This window comes from Manacus vitellinus, unplaced genomic scaffold (genome assembly GCF_001715985.3).
Source record: "Manacus vitellinus isolate BGI_N305 unplaced genomic scaffold, ASM171598v3 scaffold_45_pilon, whole genome shotgun sequence".
NCBI classification, from domain to species: Eukaryota; Metazoa; Chordata; class Aves; order Passeriformes; family Pipridae; genus Manacus; species Manacus vitellinus.
In genome coordinates, this window is record NW_021940571.1 from 1510582 (window position 1) to 1537237 (window position 26656).

The following is a 26656-nucleotide window of genomic DNA, read 5'->3' on the forward strand; positions in this document are numbered from 1 at the left end:
AATATTAATATTATATATTAATACTATATCTATAAATATATGTTAATTATATAACATCTTTGCAGTATAAACTGCTTTTTTTTAAACAAAACTAAGATCCAATGATTAATTGATAGCATACTTTTTAGAGTAAAGCAGGATTGATTATTCATATTTAGTGGAAGGTGTCTCTGCCTATGGCAGAGGGTGGAACTGGATGAGCTTCAAGGTCCTTTCCAACCCAAACCATTCCAAGATATTGGCAATTGCTGGCTCTGGGCACTAAATCTCAGGTGTTTCAGCTGCTTTTGGAGACTGAGAATAACTTTCTTGTTTCAAAGTGTATGAAATTAGTACATTTTCTTCCAGAGTTTGGTTATTAGAAAATAGTTCTGATGTGCAAGGAATCTGCAACTGCTGTTTGTTAATGTGGTGAATAGACTTGCAAAAAAAGCTTTCTGTAAATAAAGAGGACCTACAAATTGATTATTCTGTAGCTCTATTTTATCTTTCACAGAAAGAATCTCTTTTATCACCTGCCTCCTGCCATGGCCCTGAAAAAGGGTTTTGCCAGCAGGGAAAAATGAGAGGTGGGTCTGCCATTGGTGCTGTTATTTCTGAATGCTTTTTAGCCTGAATAGTATTGAGGATACTGCACAAAATTTTCCTAAAGCTCCCTGACTCAAAGAGTTGGAGCCATGGTGGTTTAAGGTTATGTGAGGAGCAGTGTTGGGTGGGAAAAAGAATATTTCTCTTTCAGACCAACTGGTGTCCAGCCACTTCCTTTGACTCCCTGTGGGCTTTGGAGGATCTTTAAGATGTATTGTCGTGGCATTGGAGTTACTTACCCAGAATAAAAGCAAAATGCCTCTTCTATTTATTTATTTATTCATTCATTCCTTCATTCTTCCTGCTTTCACCTTCCTTTCTATCTCTAACCCGAAGGCAGAGTCCAAATATGAAGATAACTAAAGAAGTCACCTTGTACTCGTGGTGGGTCTCTGAGGTGAGGTTTCTGCAGACAGACTGAGCAGCTTTGCCTTTCAAAATCCTTGTTGTCTGGTGGAAGAGGAGCTGGGTGGTTTGGGCTGTTCCCATCCAGGTGCTCGGAGGAAGATTCCTGGGAGTATCCCGGACTCCGGGTGCTGAGGGCACGTGTGAGCACTTTGAGGATGAGAGAAAAGGAGTCGATGAGCTTTGCTGGCAGGGATGTTGAGGTGTTGAAGGCAGGAAGAAGCAGCTGAGAGGCCAAATGAGGACAGTTTCCTCTGCAGTAAGTCAGCCAAAGGCTAATGGGAAGCAGAGTGAGGGTTTTCCCTGGAAAGGACTGAGACCTCCAGATGCCCAGAGCAGCTCGAGGGTCACTTGCCTTTGACCGAGATTTGTTGCTATTGTTGTCTGAGCTGTGTTGCCCTTGTTTTTCTTTTTGTTTGCTAAAAATCCCCTTTTCCGACTCAAAAGCCTGGCCAGTTATTTAATGGGCTGTGAGGCAGCAGCATATGGGATGATTTCTTTTCTTTTCACTACCAGACAGCTGGAAAACCCAGTGTGGATGGTACATGTCTGTAAATTGTCCAGGAGGTGTCAGGGAACCTCTGAGGCTGGAAAATAAATAGATTTTAGCCCAGAGTAACCGTTTCATTTTCATTCACTAAAGTACTTTCTGTGCTTAGCACAAAAATCTGAGTTTTGTGTTCCAGTTCTGTGGTTCAGACTGTCAGTTAGTGATGGTTGTTAGATGAGCTTCCCTGCTAAATTCGTGTACTATGTTGAGGGAATTATACTTCTCTGTATTTCCAGAAATAGGTTTTGGAATGCATTTGAAGGCAGTATCTTCAAAGACACACATTCTTTTTAAGCTGTTTAAAATTTTCCAAACTCTCCGCTCCTTAAAACTGCCAGCCACCATGATTGTCCTTTTGTGAGGATATAATTTGCATTATCTTGGGTTTTTAGTGGAATCATTCCTGAAATACAGGGCATTCCTGCTGGAAGGGTGTGTTGGTTGCCCACATGTGCAAACACCACAGGCTCTGAATGTAAACATGGAGTTTTGGGGCTTTTTGGTGTTTTTTTTTTTCCACCTTGCACTGTGAGAGCAGCTGACTATTGTTTTAATGGCCTCTCTTAATCTGTGCATGAGGAATCCAAGGGGAATGATCCGGAGCTGTGAAAATCCAGTTAGTGGGAGCTGTAATCTCTTTACTGGGTTTAAGGAGTTGGAGTGACACTGAGACACCCTGCAGATACTGAACAGCAGAGATACAGTAATCACCTCGCTCGGGCTCTGCCCAGCCTGCAACTGAACCCCCTTGTCCCAGCAAAAAACCAGGAGACCCCAGGAAAAACCAAACCCAACCCAACCAAACGGCCTCCTCAGAGCAAAACAACCCCATCCAAAACACATGCTGTTCTGAGGTGAAATTGAATTTCACATTAAAGTATTAAACTCCTTGTTCCACCTTGTTTTTTGGGTAAAGAGTGCTTTTTCTGGAATGGAACTCGCCTGCTGTGGGCATCATAAAACATCCATTGCTTTTGATTGGGAAGGGAAGGAGGAGCATCTGTGCTTGAAGGAAGTATTTCTAATGCAGGTCTAATTTTGAATCTTTTTGTTATTTTGAATTATAAAATAAGGTGAAAAACTTAAATGAAATAATCTAAATTGTTGATTAGTGACAGGACTAGAGGAAAGGGTTTTAAATGGAGAGGGGAGGGATTTAGATTAGAGAAATTGTTCCCTGTGAGGGTGGTAGGCCCTGGCACAGGTTGCCCAGAGAAGCTGTGGCTGCCCCTGGATCCCTGGAAGTGTCCAAGGCCAGGTTGGAGCACCCTGGGCTAGTGGAAGGTGTCCCTGCCCATGGCAGGGTGTGGGACAAGATAACCTTTAAATTCCCTTCCAACCCAAAGCCTTCTGGGATTCCATGATTTGCTTCCAGGCTCTGGTTTCATCCTTGGCGTCTCCTGGTGGGAATGGGAAGATCCAGAGGAAGCATTTTAGCTGTGCTGGGGATTCTCCTGGATCCCGACTCGCTCCTCATCTGCTCCCAGCAGCTGAAGTTCTTGTAAGACAAGGCCCATTTAATGGTGAATTATGTTGGGAATGATTTCTTCCTGGGCTGAAATGGAAACACGAGCTCAGTCCATTCTCTCCAGATGGATTAAGGAATCGATCGGCGAGGGCTGCCTTGGCTGCTCAGATCAGAACCTTTTGAGGCTGCTTAATGGGATCATGTCAGAGTGGGAAAAGGGGCTTTTCCATTGATTCTTCCAGGTGGACATTGCTCTGTGCTTTGAAAAATATTATGGAAATACAGACAATGGATTTATAGGAGAGGGTTTAGCAGAGTGATGGAGCATGGGGGGGACGTGTCTGTCTCTGCCATCTCCCTTTTCATTTCTTATTTTCTCCTTTTTTCCACCTCGTTAAAGTAGAAACCTTTCTCTCCTGGCCACATGAAATAGTGTTTAAAAAACCTGGATGAAATCTTGGGTGACGTTGGCACATGAGTTTCTACTGGGATTTAATTTATGGCAGGCCCTCTGTAAGTCAGGAGCATGAAGAGGGAAGAGGAGGAAGGGGTTTGTATGGAGTGGGAGCCATTAAATCTTATTTCAAAGGTCACAATGTGTTTTGTATTGAGGAGGACAAGAGATTAAAATCCACCAATTAATTTGTTTAAAAAACCAAACCAAACTTTAGGCCCCAGAGCTTCTTGGAAGCTCTTTCCATGAGCTTTAGAGGTTAGATAACAGAACTCTGCTCTGGAGAAATATCTGTATTGAGATTAATTGGAAACATTGGAGGGTTTACTTGCTTATTTTTAATAAGGTACAGGTTAAAATGCAGTTTAGAAATGAAAAATAGTCACAGAAGCCCAATGTTGAATGTTCCATATTGCACCACGTTAACTTTCAAATGTTTTTCTCCTCCCACCAGCTCTCCTCAGTTGTATTTTCATCATGTAGAAGGCTGTAATATGTAATTATAAAATCCTGACAGATTTTAGCTCTTGTTGCTGCATTTGAGTTCTGGCTTTTGGCAGCTTTTCCTGGCACTGCAGTTTAGCTTTCAGTCCTTTTCAGTGGTGGAAAGGCTGTGGGATGAGCCCAGGACATGGGGGGGTTCCTGGGTACCACTGCACATCCCTCTCCAGCCCATCAGTCTTGGCTGTGACTCCAAACTGGGAGTGATCTGAAATGGAACTTTGGGACTCAACTGTGTGTGTCCAGCAGGGAAGGTGCTGGGAATTAGTGGGGACGAGTATAGACAATATTTTCAAAAATATCTTCCCCTTCAGTGCTTTTCAAAGCTCTGTCTATTAAGCAATTCTGAAAATTTGCCTTGCCTTGGATAAATGATCCTTCCAGTATGATCCTGCTATAGGGGATCACTTCCCTTTTCCTTCCACACCACCTTCTCATGTGGATAATATGCAGGGAAATACTTCTTTTAGGCGGTGTGGGAACAGACATTTTGGGAACATACATCTCCTCTGAGCGTGGCAGTTCTCCCACATGATCCCAGAGATATTTCCTTCTGCCAGGAGAAATGAGGAGCTCAGTTTTCCGTGGAGCATCATCCTCCCTTTTCCTGGTGTGCCTTTAATCCCGCGCTGTGTTTGTGTAATGCAATAGAAATGTTGCTAACGTGATTAGACTTTTCTATCTTATTAGCTCCAATACTGAGCACAATAAAATGGAAAACTGTTTAAATGTTATGTTTAAGTGCTTGAGATAAGAGTTCTTGTAAATGAAATGTGATTACATTTCTGTAATAGATCTTCTCTGTCTGCTCGGACTTTGTTGAGCGATGTAATTCTTTGGGGATTGCTGGTTCCCAGTTTGATTTTTCTCTTTTTTTTTTTAGAACTATTACACAGCAGACAATGAGCAGAAATCTGTTGCAAACTCAGGGTTTCCTGTCTGAGGCAGCAAACCAGGGCTCCCTAGTTTTCTTTGTGATAACCAATTTGAATTAAAGATAATTCCCCAACATCACCTTGAATTTCCATCTGTGTAACCCTGATGTTCTTAAGCGTTCTGCATTTACCTAATGCTCTGGGCTATTTTCCCTGAGCATGTATGGAAAACTGGGACTATCCTCCAACTGGAGATGATATGAATAACAATTGTTTGCTGATCTTCCCCTGTATCTCCCTGGATAACCTGCAGCCTGCAAAGGCTGAGGAAGTGGCAGATAGCTTTTGTCATCCCTTATCCGGGCTGTACACTTGTAAGGAAGAGCAGGGATAATCGCCTAAATCTAATTAGGGGTTAAAAGAGGCCATGACTGTGATGTGGCAGTGAGACACCTTACTGTAGCAATCCTGTTTGCATTAGAAAAATAAGGTTGTCATATTGATTATTCAAATGAGCTTATATTGGCCATGGCTCAATGGCTGCGTCGCAGCTGAAGCACTCGCAGGTCCCAGCTTTTCAGAGCGGGCCCACGCTCGGAGCATATTTGATGTGCTGTCTTGTTTGCTCCTTTAAGGGGTTTAAAACCAGGGCTGGGGGAGTTTTGTGGTGAGGATGAAGGGTTTAAGTGACCACTGGAGAGGGGAGTGGAGCTTTGCTGGGTGGCTGTTAAACGAAGGCCGATGAATCTGCTTCGCATCTTTTATGGAGCGAACGGATCTTGTTTGGGCGTTAATTGACGTTCAGTTCAAAGTCAAACACAGCTAAAAAGAGTCAAGTATTTGCATTCAGATCAATTCCACATCCAAGAGATGGAGAATTCCCTCGTCTCTGACTCTGGGGTCTGTGTTTTCATTGTTAAAAAATATCTACCTGGTACTGGGCTGTTCTGGCTTCTCAAATCTTTCTGAGGACTTGGCTCTTTGTCCTTCAACAGTCACGTCTGCTGATGTCCTGCAAGTGGATGAGGTGCTCCAGGCAGTGCTGATTTCAGCCTTGCTTATTCCTCACGATGGATGATGTGAGTGCCATATATGGACTGGGCAGGAAAGCCTTTAAAAGGACCAATTTTTAATTTTTTTAAATTTTTTTTGGTGCCCCAAGAAATATGTGCTAGGCTCTGTCAGATGTACAAAGACCGGACATTTTACTGATGTTTTATCCTTGCTTTGTGCAGCTTCTGGCATTGAGATGTACAAGGAAGAGTCCACCTTAAATCCCACATATCAGACAGAGTTTGCAAATTTTTCTCCATGGTTGAAATGATTTCAGTTATTTTATGTACAGTTTGAACATTGTTGTTCACTTTAGGTGTTGGCAACGCTGTGTTTCTTTCTGCTGCTGGGTAAAAATACATATAGAGATAACTAAACTCTTTTTCCCTCTGTTGCACACAGGTACAAGGTTTTCAACTTGATTTTTAACTTTTTTGAGTTGATTCTCCCAGTTTCTTCCATTCTCTGCAGCTGGTGTTGGTGGAACAGTCACCCATCCTAACACCTGGGTGAGTGGAAGCCATAATGACCAGAGAAAGGCTATATATGTCTATATATTAGTGTTATATGTTATTTCTTTACGTTGTTGGAACATCCTGACCTGTTTTGAAGGACTGGAAATTATTATGCGCAAACATTGCCGGAACTTTCCAGTATCTTGCTGGAACAGAAAGTTAAGCAGTGGCTTATCCTGTCACCCATTGTGTGAGAGGCCACTCAGTCCTGGGCATTGTGTTGAACCCCTGAATGTGTTTGATTTCTTGGAATGGTTCCAGTTTCTGGCTCTTCTTTGCAAGACACCATAATTTTGTATATTAAAATTGCAACTTTCAGGCAAAACTGAAAATCTGGGAAAAGCCAATATAGGAGACTTTTTTTTTTTCCCCAGCAATATCGATGTGCTGTTTCTGTAGCTCACTCCATGATTTTGCACAGTCATTCTGTGTTATGAATTTATTATATTATTTTTATTTAAGCCTGACTTTAATCTCTTTCAGAGCACAGGCACTCAGTGTTCTCCACCACCTTCTGATCGTAGTTAGCAAATGATTAATCTTGTTCTGATTAACATCAGCGAGGCTGTCTGGGATGCATTTCTTACAAAGAGGGAAATAAGAGAACTATGGACAGTGTTGTAATAAAGTAGGGAAAAATCTTTAATTCTGGGAGCACACAGAGAGCTGAAATTTTCTGTTGGTGAAGGGGTTGCTGCCGGAGTGGCTGCTCCTCTTTGAAAAGTGATAAAAACTGGATTCCCACAGAACTGGGACGGGCTCTGGGACTGACTCTACCACCCTGAAGGTGTTGGCCTTACTTTGCTGTAAAAAAAGGCATTTTCATGTAAACCAAACCCACTTTGGGCTTGTCTTAGAGCATCACTGCTTTGGGAGTGGTTGGACTCGATGACCTTGGAGGTCTGTTCCTGCCTTAGTGATTCTGTGACAACTAGAGGAGGGTCAGGTTGGACATCAGGAGGAATTTTGTCACAGAAAGGGTGGTCAGGCACTGGAAGGGGCTGCCCAGGGAGGTTTGGAGTGCCCAGCCCTGGAGGTGTCCCAGGAAGGCCTGGCCGTGGCACTCAGTGCTCTGGGCTGGGGACAAGGTGGGCATCGGGCACAGGGGGGATCCATGGGCTGGGAGGACTTTTCCAGCCTCAGGGATTGCAGGAATTCCTTCCTGAGCAGCAGGTAGGTGAGTGCTGGAGGGGACATGAGACAGATAAAAGCATTTCCACTGCAGAGCTCAGTGTCCACACAGAGGGGGGTCAGTGGAGGCTCCACGTGTCTCCTTCCTAAAAGATGTGAACTGAGGGGAGCTGAGCCAGGTACAGCTAAAAATACATGGATTAAGGTGACTTTTATGGACCAACAGACATCCAACTCCAACTTATTTCCCCAGAGAAGACCAAAGAGCAATGCTGGGAACTTGAAGTTGACTTTGATGGAGGCTGCAATTTGTTGGTTGGGTTTGTAACTCGAGGTGGTTGTTGGAGATTCGCTGGGTTTTTTGCAGATTAGGAATTCTTTTCTGGATCATCCACGTTCCCAGGTCTTTCTATATGCTCTGTGACTCCTCTGGAAGGATCTGGCCACTGATTTGTTCAGGTTTTTTTTTTTTTTTGTAGAATGTTTCATTTCACCTCTAAGATTTGCAGGTACAACAGGAAGTGTTGGTTTTAATCCTCAAGCTTCAAATTGCTTAAGATCCAAGTTTTCTTGGAGCCTGCCATGTTCATAGTACTTAATTTTTTCAGGAATCTCTTGGCTTTATTTAAAAAAAAATAACCTTTGAGGGAAATCTTGGTTTTTTTGTAGGAAATCTTGGCTGTAGAACGAGACATGTTTTATATTTTTGTCTTTTTTTTTTTTTTAAACCTAATTTTGGTCCAATTGGTGGCAAATCAATAATGTGCAGTTCTAATATTTTTAATTTCGTTGAAGAAATGCCAAAGTCCAAAATGCTTAGCAAGATTCTAGTGGGAGGTGTCCCGGGCTGTGGTGGGGGTTGGAACTGGATGGTCTTCAAGGTCCCTTCCAACCCAAACCACGCTGGGATTCTGTGATTTCTGGTCTAGACATTGGACTTTCTCTGGGAAGTGCTGGGAATGAGAAGCGCCAAATAAAATAGATGATGTTGGTTTTTCGTGGCAGTAAAAGGTTAAAAGGATATTATTGAAAGCAAGAGAGTAAAATGAGTAAGACCAATGTGATGTGGTAACAACTTAATAGTGAAAGAAATGTGAAACCTAAAGGAGGTTTTGGTGCAACTCAACGAACATGAAGAATTCAGAGAGGGTTTGAAGGTTTGGGGTTTTTTTTAGGCTGTGACATTTTCTAAAAAAAAGAAAACCATAAATTGGGATTTAATGCCACTTGCAGGTCTTGCCATGTCCTCTTCTCACCACAACATGTGGGACATCAAATTCTGGTGTTTTCAGCCCAGGCACATCCTGGATCCATCTGTTGCTTCTGGGGTTCCTCTTGCAGAAGATGTGCAATAAACACAAGGCCAAAAGCAATTTCAACTTTGATTAATTGTTCTCAGATAATAACAAGACTTGTATTTTATGTAGTCAGAGGCCATTGCAAATTACTGGAGAAAGAAAGGACAAATAACCAAGGTACGGAGCGATTGGTGTTGGGTGTCTAGAGCTGCTGTGCAATTAGGGGAGAGTTAATTGCTCCTGGATTCCAGAGAACTCGTGGCCTTGTGAGATAATTGAGGAATGAGCCTGTTCCTGCAATCCCCACGGGGCTGGTTGAGATTCAAATCCTCTGACTTGGTCCAAGTGGAGCAGATTTTTTTTGGGCGACTCTGAAGGTCTTTATTCTTGAATTCTGAAATATTGAGATCAAGATGCACTTGAGTTTCTGATCCTTGTTATTCTGAGTATTTGAAAGTGCTTTTACAGCCTTTGGTGGTTTTGTGCCCACAGGTGACCAGCCTTCTTTTGGACTGAGTGCTGTAAAAACCAAGGTGGGCACTGCTGTGCATGGGACCACTTCAGTGATCCCTGTCCATCTCCTCTTCTCCCTGACTCCAGTTTAGCTGGAATGAGTCTGATTTGGATTTTTTTTCCTCACCTTTTCATTACTTTTAAAGCACTTTCAGGTGATTTTTGTCACTGTCTGTTAGGCTTGGGTTTGGTCAGGTGTGTTTGAGACTTGGGACGAATTTTTATTTCCATTTGATTTTGATGAAATGTTATTTCTTTCCCTTTATTTGTGGCCAAGGAACTAATTTCCTCTCAAACCTGAACAACTTTACCTTTGTAAATTTTACACATTTCTCTTGCAGCACAGCCCAACGTGGAAGTTGTTAGGAGGAGATACAACTTCCTTAGTGGAAGTTAGACTGGATTCTTGGAATGACTGTTTTACAGAAACCAAGAGACTTCCAAAGGTTTTCCTTAGGGCTACATTGAGTTGTGATGCAAAAAAAAAAAAAGTTTAATTGTGAAATAAAGCCTGAAACTCAAAGCTTTTATATGACCAGAAATTCTAAAAACTGTCTTACTGAGGGAGTTGAGGAGATAAAAACTAAATATCCTGAGATCAAGTAGATCTTTTCAGGAGAAGGAAAATTTTTACCTTGTCTAGGAATGGAAAGCTGTCTGACACTTCAACATATTTGAAACATTTAGGGTCTATTCCAAGTGTCTCCCTGTGTCCCTCAGGGAGGGAAATTCAGGCCGGATGAGAGAATGTCGAGGGATGAAACCAAAGGACCAAAACCAACTGTGGGGACACAAAGAGGGGCAGTGGGAAAACATTTCCAGTGGTGAGGCCTAAAAAAGCTCGAGGTTTTTGGGCTAAAATTGGATCAAATGCAGTCCCAGGCAGTGGAATTTCAGCCAAGTGGTGCTTTGTGGGCTCAGCTGAGCTGAGCATGGTGCCCAAAGTGCTGCTCTGGCCTTAATGTCGTGATGGAAACGTGGAACTACCTTTACTTGGTCTTTGGCTTTAAAATCTGTGTGTCCTGAGGCTGTTGGGTCATCCTGGTCCTTCACCTGAGCTGTGGAAATCCATCAGTTGTTGGTTTATTGTTACTTGTTTTAATTAGTTGTTTGTTTTCCAGCAGTACCAGGGTCCTGCTGCTGCTGCTGGAGAGGGAGGAACCACATCCCAACTTGCTCCTGGGTTGTTCTGGGACTCCCTCAGTCTCACCTAAAGCCCTGACCTGCTCTTTGAAATCCATCTGGCACTTCCTATTCATTTCAACTCCAAGTGCAGCATCTTTTGCTCCTTCAAGGACCTTCCAAGGTCTTTCAAGGTCCTTCCAAAGTGTGGGAACTTTTAATTTTTATTTTATATTAATTTTCAGGAAGCAGAGACAGTGGGGCAGCAAAACCATCTGTTTTAGTGCTACACAGATAAAGGCATATCAGGTTTGGGTTTGTTACTCTGTAGTTTTTTTTTTAATTATAAGAACATCTCTCTGTTTAAAACCTTTGAAGAAACTTGTGAAGTGCGAAGAACAAAACCAAAGCTGATAAATTCTGGTGTTTAGATTTCTCATAAAAGAAACCCTTAATTTAAAGGAGTATTTGCCTGAGGGGCAGATGGAAGGAGTTTGTCTGACTTGTAGTGATGGGTTATAAAAACAATCAAAAATCTAAGCTATGCAAATAGGATAAGAAGTGATGGGTGAGGCGAGTCCCTGAGTTTGAGAAAAGTGATTTTGCTGATTAAAAAAGTAAATTAAAAATATGTACAGCTGTCTTTGCCATGGGTTATGGGTAACAGACCCAAGACTGGACAAGCTGAACTCAGTTCAGGTATTAAATACAGATATTAGCTTTGTTCTGGGGGATTAAAGAAAGAAAGGAATTAAAGGGATTTGTGATTTGTTTCCCAAGTTAATATAAAAGCTTTAAATTGCCACTGTAGAATCACTAAGGTTGGAAAAGACCTCCAAAATCATCAAGTCCAACCTTTCAATATGAATATTCAGTAACAGAATGAGCATCTGCACAATGTAACCAAGGTTTTATCTCACAATATGAATTCTGAGCAATGAGCCAGAGCAAGGAGTGTTTTATTCACAGAGATTGGTAGAAAGTTGGGTGCCAGCAAATAAGTTTTAAATGCTTAATAAAGTTCTATAAGATTTTCTCCTTTTGGGAAGAGTTCACAGCGCAGTCTTAAAAAATAATAACAATTAATCCAGATCAATTGGAGATTGCCTGGTTTCAGAGGCAGAATGCCTTTAATTGGTAGGTTTATTTTGATTGGATATTTAATGAGGAACTGGTTAATGTTTCTCTAAGCACAATTTTCATGAGCATTTAGTATTTTTTGACGAGTTTTTCTGAATTCAGACAGAGATGGAGCCGTTCAAACGTGGTGCTGTCTCGGTGTGGTGTAAAGTATTTACCAGAGATTATCCCAGAACTTGGTTAACGTGCACAGATAGTTCAAAAAAAGCCCCCCAACTAACCCCAAACTAAACAGGCTTGAGGTTTCCTTGTGGGATTTTTTTTTTTTATCACCAGACTGAGGGCCTGAAGGAACAGAGGAAGTGAATGGCCACCAATGTATCCAAATATCTCATTTTGCCTCCGAGCAAGTGCCGGCAGATAAATGCCCATAAAGGGATTTCTTCCTTAAGCCCCATGGATTTTTTTTTTCTTTTTTTGCAACTTTTTGTGCGAGTTAGAAATGAAAACCATTCATCCAGTGCCCCAAAGAAGGGCCTTATTGAATGGAATAACAGTGTAATGTACCATTGAAGGCAGGATTGAAAGTGATTATCTTGTTAACTCTTGACAGTTCCCGCCAGCTTGAAATAGAACTGGCAGCTTGATTTGCAAATGAATTAGAGCTTTTTCATTTGCTGCCAGGATCATCTTTTTATATTCTGATATGACAGATGCTATGTTCCAGCCCTTTGTTTCCCCTCACTTTCCTACTTGCAAACCAAAAACAAAAGATTACGATAGTCGTTTTATTTGCATCTTTTTCTCTGGGAGTTTTATTCTTTGTCTGGAAGTTTTTAAGCCTTGATTTTTTTTTTGTTGTCGTCGGAGAATGGCATTGTTCCCGCGGAATAAAATTTCATTAGGTTAAGTACAGTAGTAATTGGGTGAATGAGGGGGATTTAGAAGCTTTCAGAAAATGGAAAATTGATTGTAGTCAAATTGTTTTAGTGCTTAGAACGTTTGAATTTCCTCCCTGCCTTGCACTCGCGGTGGATATTCCTCAGTTCCGCGAGCTGGGGGGGGAAATCTCCCGGTTCCAATATTTATCCTGCCAGTATGCAAATAGAAATACATGTGTAATTAGTTCCAGGCTTAATGCTGATCAACTGTGTTTATATTCCAGAGCCATCCAAACACAGATGGGAAGGTGCTGGCTATGATAATTACTGTGCACTCTTTCTATGTTCCTCATTAACCTGTAACACTCGCTACTAGTCCGGAGAGTTTTTCCTGTAGTTGTGCTTCCCAACATTAAAACTTGCTGGGCTTTGTTTAATATTCAGCCCAGCGTTCTGGGCATTTACAAAGCTGGGCTTTTTGCTACTTTTCTAATCTGTTTTGTACTTTGAGGCTAATTAGCAACACTTCCGACCAGCGCCGATGGCCGTGCTGGAAATGTTTTCCTCCACTTTCACCTACAGGATGTGTTTTAATTGAATATCTACGAAATAATATTACAGAGAAGGTAAACCAGGCCAAAGTTGTCTAATTTATTTAAGGCTGGTTAACACAGACAGTGACATTCCGAAGCCTGATGCTTCATCATTTGTGTTTGCTGGGAATGCAAACGGGGATGGACGAGGTCTGGCTCCTTGGGAAGGGAACCCTGAGCGTGGAACAGGAGGGCAAAACCTACCCAACCAAAACCCAGGGGGAAAAAGCAACCAAATCTCACTCTGTGGGTGAAAGCTCCAAGGAAAACTGAGGGGGAAAAACCAACCAAACCCCACTCCACGTGAAAACTCCAAGGAAAATTCGGGGCAAATGCCAACCAAACCCCACTCCACGTATGAAAACTCCCAGGAGTTGCATGTTCTGAGGTCCTTGCAGCTGCCAGGGTTTAGTGAGGAGCAGCTTGAACTGGCCTCCAGGATAAAGAAATCTGCTTTGGTAGTTCCTGGTATTCCCGTATCTGACCTGAAGTCTTGATAGAGCCCAATCAGGAGATTTTGGGGAGTTATTTTGGCTCTTGTTAATCTGAGAAATACATACAAAGGAAAGGAAATATTTTTGTAGGGTCCGTTTGGAAATCCTGATTCTATCTCTGGTTTTCCCCCCTCTGTTTAGCCTCAGTATTTATTTCAGTTGCATAAAACCTTGGATTTTACTCTGTCAGTTGGGGTTATATATAAATATATATTTCCCCCTCTTGAATATTTGATAGGGTCTCTTGGGTAGCGATTTTCCTTCTCTCTAGGATAACATATTATGGAAATTGTTTCACCTTGTGTCCTGTTTGAAGTCCCTGGTTTTAGCATGATTCAATTTACCTTTCATTATATTCCACTGAGTTCCTCAGCAGTCCCAAGTTATTCCAATGTGTTTGTGTGGGGAGTGACTCCTGCTTTTCTTCCTGCTTTTTCTAAGTGACCTTCATATGATCTCCTGGAGCCTTTATGGCATTTAAATTTATTAGTAATTGGCCAAACCTCTTAGTGCTTTTTCCTGACAGGAGTGAGGGGTCCACTGAGCCAACCACCACCAGCTTTGGGGGCTTTCCAGGATAGTTTCCTGATATTTTCCTGATATTTTGAAGCTGATATTAAGTAAGGGAGAACAAGATTCCAGTCTTTTTGGAAAATATGGTGGGTGTTTTTCCTAGCAGGGTGTAGGACTCCCCAACCATTTGCTGCTCTTGGTATGTTTTTTGTGCAGAAAAGATTAGAAAAAGCAGGTGTGGTCTCAGAAATTGTGAGATATTGGCCTTTAACCTCAGTGCTGGGAGAGAGGATCTTGCCACAGGTTAGAAATGGGGGATTTCCATGTTCTGAGAGAGAGGGGAGAGAGTTACCAGCTGGTGGTGATGCCATTTGCTGGGATTTATTCAGAAATTTGGTGTATTAACAATGCTGCTGGATTAAGGGGTGTCATAAGTTCCTTATCTGAGCCTGTTTTAGATGAGTTTGATCTTATTTACCTTTGTCTCCTTTCAACACTGAGCGTAGGGAGGAGGCAGAAGGGACCAGGCCACCTCTCCAGGTGGGTTTCACGTGTTCATCCCTTTTTGCTTTGCTTGTATTGGTGAGTGTTTAATATCTTATCACCTGCTGAAGTTCCCGAAGAGATTCAGCTGTTTGTTTTGAGGTTGTTTATCTAGAATGGTAGATAAACATCTAAATAATTGATCTGAAATAGCAGATAAAAGTGAGGATCGATAACATGCCAAAGAAAAATAGGAGGTGTGGGGGCTGCTCAGAGGAAGATTTGTAGGGAAGGCTGAAGGTTAAGGGGAGGATAAAGAACAGGAAAACATGAGGTTATTCCAAGAACACCTTCTGCTGTGAGGCTCTTCATCCTAGAGGAATAGTGGGACAAAAGGGGATTATTTCAAGTGATACCTGACAGATTATTGACAGCATTATGTGATGCGCTTGTGGAATGATCCAAGAAAATTTGAAGGGTGAGAGAGCTCTGTGAGAATCATCTGTGTGCGCTTGGGATGATGCTCCTGATCACCCCTGACATGCTGGTGCTTGGGAGGGGTGGAGTGAACAGGTCCCTGTTGGGAGGGTTTGGTGGCCTGACCCCAAATGCTGGGTGTGACCTTTGTGCTGCAGCTCCTCGTTAGTGTTGAGGGCCTGGGGGGAGTTCTGCCAAAGGCCTCGCTAATGATGAGGTGATTTATTGATCCCTTTGGCTCCCCAGGGGCTGAATCAGCCACTGGGAAGTTTAGGGTGGAGTTCAGGCCACCAGGACGGACAGGGGCTGGAGCGATTCCCTGGGAGGGTCCTGAGGGACTGGGAGGGGGTTCAGCCTGGACCAGAGGGGGCTTTGGGGGCACCCCATGGCACCCACCAGCCTGAGGAGGAGAGAGGTCACCGAGGAAGGGGATTTGGGCTCTTTGAAGTGGTTTGTGGTGAGAGGAGAGATGCAAAACCACAAGTGTGTGGAGCAGAGAGAAAGGAAAGATGCTCCCAGTGAGGACCCTGGATCAGCAGGACACGTTCCTCCTGGAACTGGGCTTCCAAGGCCAGCCTGGATAAGACTCTGCACCCTCCAGAGGCCTTTCAACCCAAATTATCCTGTAATATCCATAGGTACAGACAATCCGTAGAATTATTCCATGGCCTATGGATTCGAACCCAAAAACTATGGCAAAGAAAATACGTTAGATCTACAGTTCCTGGGTGAAACTGCTCTGAATTTTCTAACAAGTAAATTTTATGTGATATCTTAGGCTACTTTATGATACCTAAATTTGGGTATTTCGAAGACATTGCACATTTTCCAGCTCTCTTAATTAATAGTTGCTTTGATATGGGGACTATTTTTAGGAAGATGAATATATTCCAGACTAAAATCATGATTTCCAGCAAGTGCTGGTGAATATTTTTAGTTTAGTTTACTGGCAAAGGCAGCAGAACCTCTAAGTTAACACCACCTCAGTTACCTACTCTGGGTTTAAATAATCCCAGTCCTGGCTAAATTTATGGAATCCCAGAATAGTTTGGGTTGGATGGGACCTTAAAGATCATCCAGTTCCACCCCCTGCTGTGGAAGTTGCTTAATTGAATTCTTGACTTGTTGTTACAGGTCCCTCATGACCATGATTCAAATGGAGCTGGAATTTCTTCCCCTGGCAATTCTGAAACATTTGGATTAGCCTGAGTGTTATGTTTGCTGGTTTAATGTATGATTTTAAATGCTTATCAACTGGTATTTTACAGCAAAAATCTTGGCCTTAGTGGGGAAACACCATTCCAGAGCTTTTTGATGGGAAGAAAAGGAAAACTCCAGAAGAAAATCAAACTTGCCTAATGAACCAAAAAAAATAACTGTGGGGCACTGGAAATGATATGAAAGGCAAATATGGACTTTGGTGTGTGGAGTAAACAGTAAAATGGAGTAAAACATTATTGCTGATGGTGATATCAGATTACTAAAACTTGGTGGTGTTCTTTTGTCTGAGTTTGGGAATATTGGATGTGCATAAAGCTGCTCTTGGCTGTTATTTGTGGTGATTTTTGGGTTCAGATTTTCTACAGATGTTAAAGGTGAGGCAGAGCCGTAGCCACAGGTCTGGTTATGCAGAGAGAACAGTTGGAATAGAGGATGGATGGGACTCTTATTTGTGTAATATAATAGAAACAATGCAATTATATAGTATATAGAATTGTTTGATATATTATAATCTGTAGCTTAACTAAAAGATCAGGTTCTGCCGTGGCTGCACTGGTGGCTCATTGATCCCCAGCAGCCTCCAGCTGGGAAGGGTTTTCATTGGAAGTGACAGGTGCCCCAAGGTTTATTTAGGACAAGCTCAGCCTTGTCCTGGTTAGTTTGATAATGTTTTCCTTATGGATGTTCAACCAGTGCATTTCCTGTGTTAGGGCCTTGTGTTACACCAATATTCCTGTCTGTGCTGCCTCAACTACAAATTGGATGAACAGCCAGTGACACTTTTTCAATATTATTACATTAAACCAAGTGGATTTTGATTGATAACCTAATATTCAACTAATGCAAAACATCAATCATGGCAAGTATATTAATTATTTAATATTGCAGTCTAATTCAGAAATCGATGTGCTGCAGGAGGGGAAGGGAAACTCGCTGTTCCCACAAGACTTGAGACAGGGAATGATTAAAAAAGAACCCCCCTCCCAAACCCTGCTGTACTTGTGTGTGTTGGTTCGATACAAATCTTTATTCGTTTGCCAATAATCTCGTCGCATTTTCCACTTCAGGACCTTTTTTATCAGTTTTGAGCCCTCTAATTGAATGAAGGTTGTTCTCAGCACAGGGCAGGGGGACCTGCACAAATATTGACGGCGGGGACGGTGCAGGATGGGCCTGGGAGCTCCTCCTGCCACGTCCTGCATCCTGCTCCCAAATAATCCAGTCCTTAAAGGCCTTTAGCGCCTGAAAAATAGATCAGAAAATCATGGAATGGTTTGGGTTGGAAGGGACCTTAAAGCCCATCCAGTGCCACCCCTGCTATGGGCAGGGACACCTTCCACTGTCCCAGGTTGCTCCAAGCTGACCTTGGACACTCCCAGGGCTGGGGCAGCCACAGCTTCTCTGGGAATTCCATCCCAGCCCCTCCCCACCCACACAGGGAGGAATTTCTCCCTGGTATCCCATCCAAATCTTCCCTTCTTGATCTTAAATCCATTCCCTTGTCCTGTCCCTCCATCCCTTGTCCCCAGTCCCTCTCCTGCTCTTGGAGCCCCTCTGGGCTCTGGAAGGTGCTCTAAGGTCTCCCTGGAGCCTTCTCTCCTCCAGGCTGAAGATGTGGGAGACAATTTCTGTTTAAATATTGTATGGCTGAGATCAATACATTCTTCTTTCAACATTCAAACTGACAGTGTAAGGAAAGTGCATCTTTTTCTGTCGCTTCATTAATGACCTTTAAGTAGAAAAAAACCCTGCCCAGCACATTTTTGGAAAGCTCCGTGAAATTATAAATAAAACCTTGCTGTAAAAAGTCTAAAACACAGTACAGCAAGGTGGTAAATGTGTAATTGCAGGTAGCCTTGTTCAATATTTAGTAAAATATCCTCCATTTGGCCATTTTTGGGTGTAAATTCACATTGTGCCTCTCACAGCCTTTTGAAGGGAGCAGAGCCTGGGGCTGGCACCCTTTGCTGGCTTGGGAGAACCCAGCTGGGCTTTTACTCCTCTGCTTTGATAGAGCTGAAAAATTACTGAAAAATTGATATTCTAAATTCCTCCTGCACTGTATAGTTCAGTAACTGGTTCCCTGAAACCCTCGTGGGTGGTTTCTCCTTGTTTGCCACGGGAACAACCCCCTTCCCCAGGAGGGGATGGTTTTGGAAGTGGGTAGAACCTGGAGTCAGTGGAAACCAGTCCTTGTTCAGTGGTTTGAGATTTGGAGACTTTGAATTTGTTTACATCTTTTTTTTTTTCCATAGCAGGCTGTGTAAAGGATTAATTTTCCCTCTGAATTCTTGCTTTTTCAGTGTTTTTCCTTTGATAGTTGGGTCCATTCTTTTTGCAGCTGCCTTTATGCAACGTTCCTGCTCATTTTCTACCTGTACATTTGGATTTTTTCCAGCTGTCAGGAATCAAATGCAAAGTTGCAGCGTGGCTGCCACGACCCCAGAGCTAATATACAATTCATTCACTCCATCACCTTGTAAATGGGCACAGAATTTTATTATTCAAGCAGTGGCAAAGCAGGACCAGAAGCCACCAAATGTGGGTTTGATAAATAGCCCCGTGCCCTGTCCTGGTGGATTATTTCCAGTAGAAACAATGGGATAATTACATTAAAAATGTTAATTTTAAATGCGTGTCCTGCTGCAGTTTGTAGCAATTTAAAGGCAGGTAATGTTTGAGGGTTTAAATAATGAAGATAATCAATTTTTTTTTAGGTATTACAAGTAAATACATTTATTAAAAGTAAAAATTTTATATACTCAAGTAATTACACGGCTTTGCCATTTCCCAGTTAAACATAAATCGTTGCAGACAAGGGTTTAGCAACTATTTAGAACTTTTGTTCTTCTGTTACAGGGACTCTGGAAACATCAAAGCTGGATTAGAACATCTGGTAAGTTTTAATTTTCTCTTGAACATTTGCATCATCTTTGATATCTGCATTCCAAATGAACACTTTTGAATGAGCTTTGAATACCTTGAATTGAGAAAGTCAACCATTTCCCAGAGGGTCAGCCTACTGTTATTATGTGAAGGCACTCACATTTCCATTTATCTCCCCATTTCAAGGGAATTTTTAATTTTTTTTAAATTACTTTTTTTTGATGTCGAGATGAAATAAACGGGCCTACAATCCTCGGATTGATGATTGCCTTCATTATAAACAAAACTTGTTTGGTGTTGGATTTTTGGCATATCCTGATCTGAAAACAACAAACTTGTGATTAAAAAAAAAAAAAATTAAAAAAAAAAAGAGAGAGAGAGAGCCAGAGACACAATCAAATATTCCATGCATAAATATGGTGTGTTTTAGTCATTTGGAGGCTTTGAAAGAAGTGCACAGCTTTGTGTTTTCTCTTGTCTTTGCTTTATGAATAATGGATCGGCTTAAATTCCATTCAGTGCTGCGGCAGAAAATAATAATTGAGGTGCAAAATATTTTTGGGTTAAGTAAACATATTAAACCAAGTGGTGGCAAGCCAGACTTAGCATTAAAAACCCATCAGTTGATCAAAACTGGAGGAAACACAATATTGTCACAAGTCAGAAGCTGGTTGAGCCTCGGATGGTTGTACCGGCAATCCCTGGAACATTAAATAGTTCATTTAAACAGGTTCTTAAATCCCATTAAGTTAAAATATTCACTGTTAACGGCACGTCTGGCTCAGTCCATCGTGAGAAGTGTTTAAATTGCTGTTTGATTTTATCATGGAATGTCTGAACAAACCACACTGTCCCATCCTGCCATGAAAATCAAACCTCGATGCCTCTGGCACATGAGTGTCGGGAAAAATCTCTTGTTGCTTCCCATTTTGGGATTCACTCTGGGAAATACGATTTGTAGGAGCCTGGGTACCAATATCTCCCTGCATGGGATGGGAAGGATGTATCTCCTGGCACAGGTGTCAGCAGTTCCCCTTTGCAATGGTGGCCCATGAAATGTTCTCCTGCCGCTCCTGGAGTTTGAATCTGCAAATGGAACAAAGAGCCAGGTTTTTAGAGCAGTTGGAAAATCCATCTTGTTTGCTGCTTCCAGGGGTATTTCACGTGCAACTTGAATCTCTTAAATATGTTTTGGAGGTGTTTCCTTGCTCTGCTGGTGTCAGGGAGCTGTGGTCCGACGGGCTCCTGGGATTTTTCTCGTGTGTTCTGTGCCTTGACAGATGACCATGGCTGGGACTCGTTCTCAGCTGGGATTTCTGTGACAGCCTGAGCTGCAGGGCTGATTTATAACAGCACCTCATGCCTGGAGGTGGGAAGGAAGAGGCTCTGGGGGTTTGGAGTGGCCCGGGGAGGTGGGGATCAGGAATAGAGGTCACTGGTGTGCAGAGTTTCCCTGAGATTGGGGCAAAGTGTGCTGGAAATCTCCTGTGCAGAGAGGTGGTACCTGAGCTGCTGTACAGGGTAACTCCCTCTGTGTTTGACTAAAGTTGTGGCTTCATTAAATTTAATTTAAGGGAACTTAAAGATCACCCAGTGCCACCCCCTGCCATGGGCAGGGACACCTTCCACTAGCCCTGGTTGCTCCAGTCTGACCTTGGACACTTCCAGGGATCCAGGAGCAGCCACAGCTTCTCTGGGCAACCTGTGCCAGGGCCTCCCCACCCTCACAGCTTCCCTTTTCCCACCCTCACAGCCAGGAATTCCTTCCCAATATCCCATCTCTCCCTGCCCTCTGGCAGTGGGAAGCCATTCCCTGTGTCCTGTCCCTCCATCCCTTGTCCCCAGTCCCTCTCCAGCTCTCCTGGAGCCCCTTTAGGCCCTGCAAGGGGCTCTCAGCTCTCCCTGGAACCTTCTCTTCTCCAGGGGAACATCCCCAGCTCTCCCAGCCTGGCTCCAGAGCAGAGGGGCTCCAGCCCTGGGAGCATCTCTGTGGCCACCTCAGGGCTCCTTCCAATGTCTTCTTTCATTGGAGCAACCAGAAAAAACCCCCTCAAACCCCCAAACAAAACAAGCCACTCCTTTATTAAGTGTTCACATTTAATGTTACTTCTTTATTGTTAACTTCAGTATTTATTTAAGTAACGTAAATGTTACTTCTTTGTTGTAAATATTTATTTACCAGCTTTCACTGTTTTTTTTCTTGGAGTTTGATTTCAGTGTCACCTCTCCCTGATTGTCACTGTCTCAGTTTCTGGTGGTCACAGCTTGGTGGTCCCTGGCTGGCCCCTGGACAGGGATGTCTGAGAGAGTTGTTGGCTTTCTAATGAGCTGTAAAACCAAGCAGCCAATTATTTGTGCTCACAAACAATTAATTAACGCTCTTAATAGGAATAATTATGTTTGTCTTGCTATGCTGGCAAAATTCCATGCTGGTCAATTATATTCTGCAGGCTGGAATTGTCTCTTACTGTAGCAGTGTCAGGGTGAAGGGAGGGTTGGGATTTTCCCTGTTGAAAGTGTATTATTTGAAAACAAGCTATTTCACTATATATTTTTTTAAAATGAAAGGCATTCTTTCTCGCATATCCTAATCATTAAACCTGAAAAAAATTCCCTAAGGAAAACCACTGTGGTGTTCCTGGGAATTACGATTTTCATGCCCCTTGGTTTCTGACCAAGTTCCCCTCCTGGGTGAGATCCCTGAGGAGGCACCTCTAGTCCAGAAGAGAAGGAAGCCTTAGAGAAGAACAGGAACGTGCTGCTGGGGTACAGTTATGGCAATTTGACATGGAATTTGGGTTTTCCCCATAAGAAAACAGGGGATTCTGTGAAGTCTCCCCCTCTGGCACAGGAAGAGCCACATGGACAGAGTGGGTGTGGGTGGATATGAGTGGATTGTCTGAACTTCATAACCTGCTCTTCTTCTCATTTGGGCAACGGGATCAAAACATCCCAAATCCCAGACTGGCTTAAAGCTCATCCAGTGCCACCCCCTGCCATGGACAGGGACACCTTCCATAGACCAGGTTGTTCCAAGCCCTGTCCAACCTGACCTTGTGATGGGACCAGAATCTTTATCCTGGAACTGCTTCAGGAAGGAGTTGTGCAGAAAGTCTCTAAGAATGGGAAATTATCCTGAAAGTAAAATGTGGAAGTGAAATCCTTTTCTGTATGAGATTAGTGGAAGGGAAATGGTGCTGGGATGTACTGGTGGTGTCAGAACCCTTGGAGATCATGGTCTGTAGCTTGTGGTGCCATAAAAAATGCTGATGCATTTGTTTCCTTCCTCATTCCAGTCATCCACATCTTGTTTCTTGCATGTGCGGAGTTGAGACCTTTTACACATGGCATGCTTTGCTTATGTGAACTCTTCAGTCACTGCTGCTTGTTCAGGTGAATATTAAACTTGAATCTTCAACCCTCTGATTTTCATCCCTTATTAATTATAAGGGATAGTTTCACTTTGAGGTTGATACATGTAACTCTCAAAGCATTCTTCCCAATCTAAATCCCTAAAATGAGTTCTCCTGGCAGGTCATAGTTGTGCTGAGCACTGAGATTTCCAGTTGAAAACGTTGTCCCAGTCTGAGAGGAAGAGATTGAGGGCAGGGGATAGAGGTCAAGGTGATTTTTGTGTCCAGGACATGCCCGGGGATTTCCCCTTGGGTGACCTGAAGTGCCACCAAGTTTCCAGCCCTCGCTTCCCAAAATCAGGGATGGCAGCAGCCTGGGAGGTGCTTTTTGAGGAGCAGTGCCAGGGCTGGCTGTGTCCCCACTGAGAGGGTCCCCGTGGTGTCCCCGACCTCGGCAGTGGCCCCTCAACCAGGGTCGGCGTTTAAACACTGTCCCTCCTCTCAGCAGTCTGTTGGAAACCTTTCCAGCTCCTTCAGAAGCTTTGGATCGGGTTCATATTAGGCAATCACGCAGCAGAAGATCAATGGCTTATGAATATCCATGGAAAAAGCCATTTTGTTTGGCTCCATTTGCCTACGGGGATGAAATATGGGCTCCTCCTCCAGAGGGGCTCTGGAGATCCGAAGGATTTGTGGAGAACCCACTGTCCTGAATATGTATTAAATTAATGTGCACACACCACTTTTATTTGTTCTGAGGGTTTTGTGCTTTTAGCTCCAGATATTCATCAAACAACTGTGGTATCAAACTATCATAGACAGAATATGTTAATGGGGGAATATTCAAAGGGTTGAAGTAGTTTGTTGTTACAACAGCGACAAATTTGGTCTAAACTTTGTAAAAGAACCCAGTTTTACCCTGTCACTTTGCATTAGCAGCCACCTCTGAAACCAGAGCAACTCCACATGAAACAGCGCCGGAGGCTTTAATGTCTTTGTGTCTTTATTAAAAAGTAAACTTTGATCATCCTCGTTTAATAACGTGCCTCCCCCAGGTTTGGGGACCGCTGACCTTTCACCCACCTGACCCTCAGGCCTGGTATTTTTTTTAATTTGGCTTTGTCGTCCCTTCCGTATTCGCTCCAGGAATTTGACTCCCTTAAATTTGACAAGGCAGGCCGGAGCGTCGTCATGGATGGATGATGGGGCCGATGGGAGGGAGTCAATAACTCCGTGAAATATCCCAAGTATCACTTCCCTTGGCATCCTCACCAAGCCCTGACCCCGCGATGCGCTGGGGGCCGATGAGAAGCCGCCGAGGTTCGCGCGGCGCCCCGTTAGACGAGAGCGGCGCGGAATTGGAGGTTAATCTCCAAACAGATTTCCATGCTTATTACTCTAACGATCCCATCCTATCCCGCGGCGGGGGTCGGACGCGGGCGCTCGTTAAGCGCCGCGGTGATTGGGGTGACCCCGCGGCTCCCGTGATTGCGCCGCGTTCCGACGGGGAAATTACCGCCGGGGAAGAACCGGCGGCTCCGCGTCCCGCTCGCTCTCCCGCTCGGGGGCAAAGGAGAGGGAAAAAAAAAAACAAACTAACAAAAGAAATATTGCATTAATTTTCAAATGATGATATTCCATTTAGTGCCTAGGCCCCATATATCAAAAAGGGGGAACTGCTCAGTTACTCTCGGCGCTTAATCTTAATGGTATCTGTGGATGTCAAGGGCACGGAGGAAATTAAATCGGAAAGTGCAGATAGACCTAAGCAGACATTATCTCTTGATGATTGCAGTTTTGATAGGTATTTCAGTGAATTTCATTTTCGCAGAATGCTGGAAGATGAGTTAGCCACCAGATTTTCTCATTTTTCTTGCCCATGATTTATGTGAGTTGAGTATAAAACTTTTTATGGGAGCGCAGTTGCGGGAGATGAGAGGGAAATTAATGCACTGGGTTTCCATCTCGGCCCCGCGCCCGATTGTCAGCGCTGTACATCCGTAATGGGGCCATCATTATTCAGGGTTGTTTACATTCAAAATATGTAATGAAATCTGTTCAGAATAATGAGGGAAATAAAAGTTTCGAAAATTGTAAAGGTCATGAAGTTTGAGAAATGATGCAATGCTCCCAAAATAACATTTAGGCAATATAAATTACATTATTATGCACCAACTCTGCCTTATAGAGACATGAAGATAAAGTGCTTTCGACTAGTAAAATGCTGTTAGTGCTCTCTGAAGTATGAGAATGTGTAAAATGTTTCTGATTTCATATTCTGGTTTTGTGCATATTGTGGAAAAAATATATAAAGGAACTTTATGGAGGGCAGTGGCTGCTTCACCAGCCCCAAGTTTAAATGCATTTCCTGGGAGGGTTTTCTCCAGCAAACAAACGCTTTGGCATAAGTGGAATTAGTTATTAATCTAATTACTGAGGCCGCCGTCAAATTCAGCTTTTTAAGGGGTTCTTTCTCCTCTTCTTTTGGGGATTTTACGTGGAGGTCTTTGATGTGCTGATTGTGTTTTATTGCATATCTTGGGTGCAGAACAGCCCAACACTGGAGCGAAGCATAAATTCACCCAACTCTCTGTGGTCTGTGTCTAAAATACGAATCTCTTCGCCCTGATTTTATGCAGGTTCTCCTCAGAATAATTACGTTTCCCCCTCCACATTTTATGTTGTGTTTATTTGTCAAAAGAAGCAGCCAAAAGCAGGAAACCCAGGTAATTCTTTTAAAAGTTAAAACAGTCAGGAAGGGAGGGGAGTTGATCACTGAATCTTAGAGAGAAGAGAAAATGCACTGTTTTATTCATAGTATATGATCTTGATTAAGCTCAGATTAATTCCTGTGTAATTAGGCCTGATTTGGGGTGGGACATTAGATTATTTTTAAACTGAGTGCTGATTTAGAGATCACAAGATCCTGGTGATGTTGGAAATGCTTTTCACTTTCAAAATGGTTTTTTTTCTACTATTTTTCAATGACTGCATTTCAATCCAAAGATTCCAAAGGGAACGCGATTCCCTTTTTTCTGAAAAATTTGAATGTATTTAGAGAAGATGGTGGGAGAAAATAAACCAGTAATTCAAGGCTAAACTCCTCCTGTTCCTGATTAATCCCTGGTACCTGTTGGTTGTGCTCCTGTGTTTCCAGCCAGTCCAACTGTTTGCAGAACAGTTTATAATGTGTTAATTAAACACTTTGATCAAAACCCGGGTTTATCTGATGCTATTTTTATATAAATGTGCAGCTTAATTGTAATATGCGGTAGCAGAAATATAAAATTATAAAAGAGAAATGAAAATCCACATTTGGAAGCTAAATATAAATCACCTTATTGTTTTTTAAGCAGTGGGGATTGTTGCTACCTTTAATTTTGGGTTCCACTCGTCCTGTAATGCTCGGACTCAGTTCAAATTCAGCTCAGAAATTAATAAACTGAACAATTTTCAAAGGGTAAAGGAAGAACTGTAGGAATTTTTAGAGCAATGACCAGATGATGCGGATGCAAAAATCTCTGTTTCATTAACTCTTTATCAGCACATTGGACTTTTGGGGGATTGTTCCTCTATTTCCATGCAAATGTCAGTCTAACAGATGATATTCCAGGCTGCAAGTGAATAAATAGATGGGGGGTAATTTTTCAGCCTTCAGTGTGTGTCTGGATCCAATATTATCTCTATTCCCTCCCTTATTAAAGGACTCACGCAGAGTTTATGGCCGTGTAAGTTGAACATTTCCAGTAATTTTTCCTTTTTAAAAGACCCGGATTAATTTATTTTTAAACCTTATTTACAGCTCTCTATTTCTGCCGACTGCTTAATCCAGTTTTCTGTATCCACTCCCAGTAGGAAGCCCCTTTTTCCTTGCTTTTCCTCAATAATTTTCACTGAAATTAATACATTACATTTTCTGGTCCTTTTAAAGGAGCACTTGCTGCAAAAACTGATTTGGATCCTGAAAATCACTCTGTGTCTGGGAGTTTTTTGCCACAGCCTTTGATTTTGTTCCAGTAATCCATTGTTGCTTATTCCTCAAAGGTTGGTTTGGTTTTAGTCTCAATCAGATGTGATTTCCCCCCCCCCCCTTGTGTGGAACAATCAAACGTTGTCTTTCTGGGAAGCAACGTTGATTTTTTGGGGGAACAGGTGGATCTGTATCCAGTCAGGACACTGGTCCTGTACCTGAGTGTTGCTAC

The 26656-nt window shown here is 42.8% G+C and overlaps 1 protein-coding gene across 1 annotated transcript in view; it reads left to right on the plus strand.

Moving 5' to 3' along the window:
- RSRC1 (arginine and serine rich coiled-coil 1) overlaps window positions 1–26656 on the plus strand; it is a 103929-nt gene that overhangs the window by 29152 nt on the left and 48121 nt on the right. Inside the window, exon 3 of the mRNA XM_029962331.1 lies at window positions 19075–19111. Coding sequence (XP_029818191.1) covers window positions 19075–19111 — 37 coding nt within the window. The remainder of the gene's footprint in view (window positions 1–19074; window positions 19112–26656) is intronic.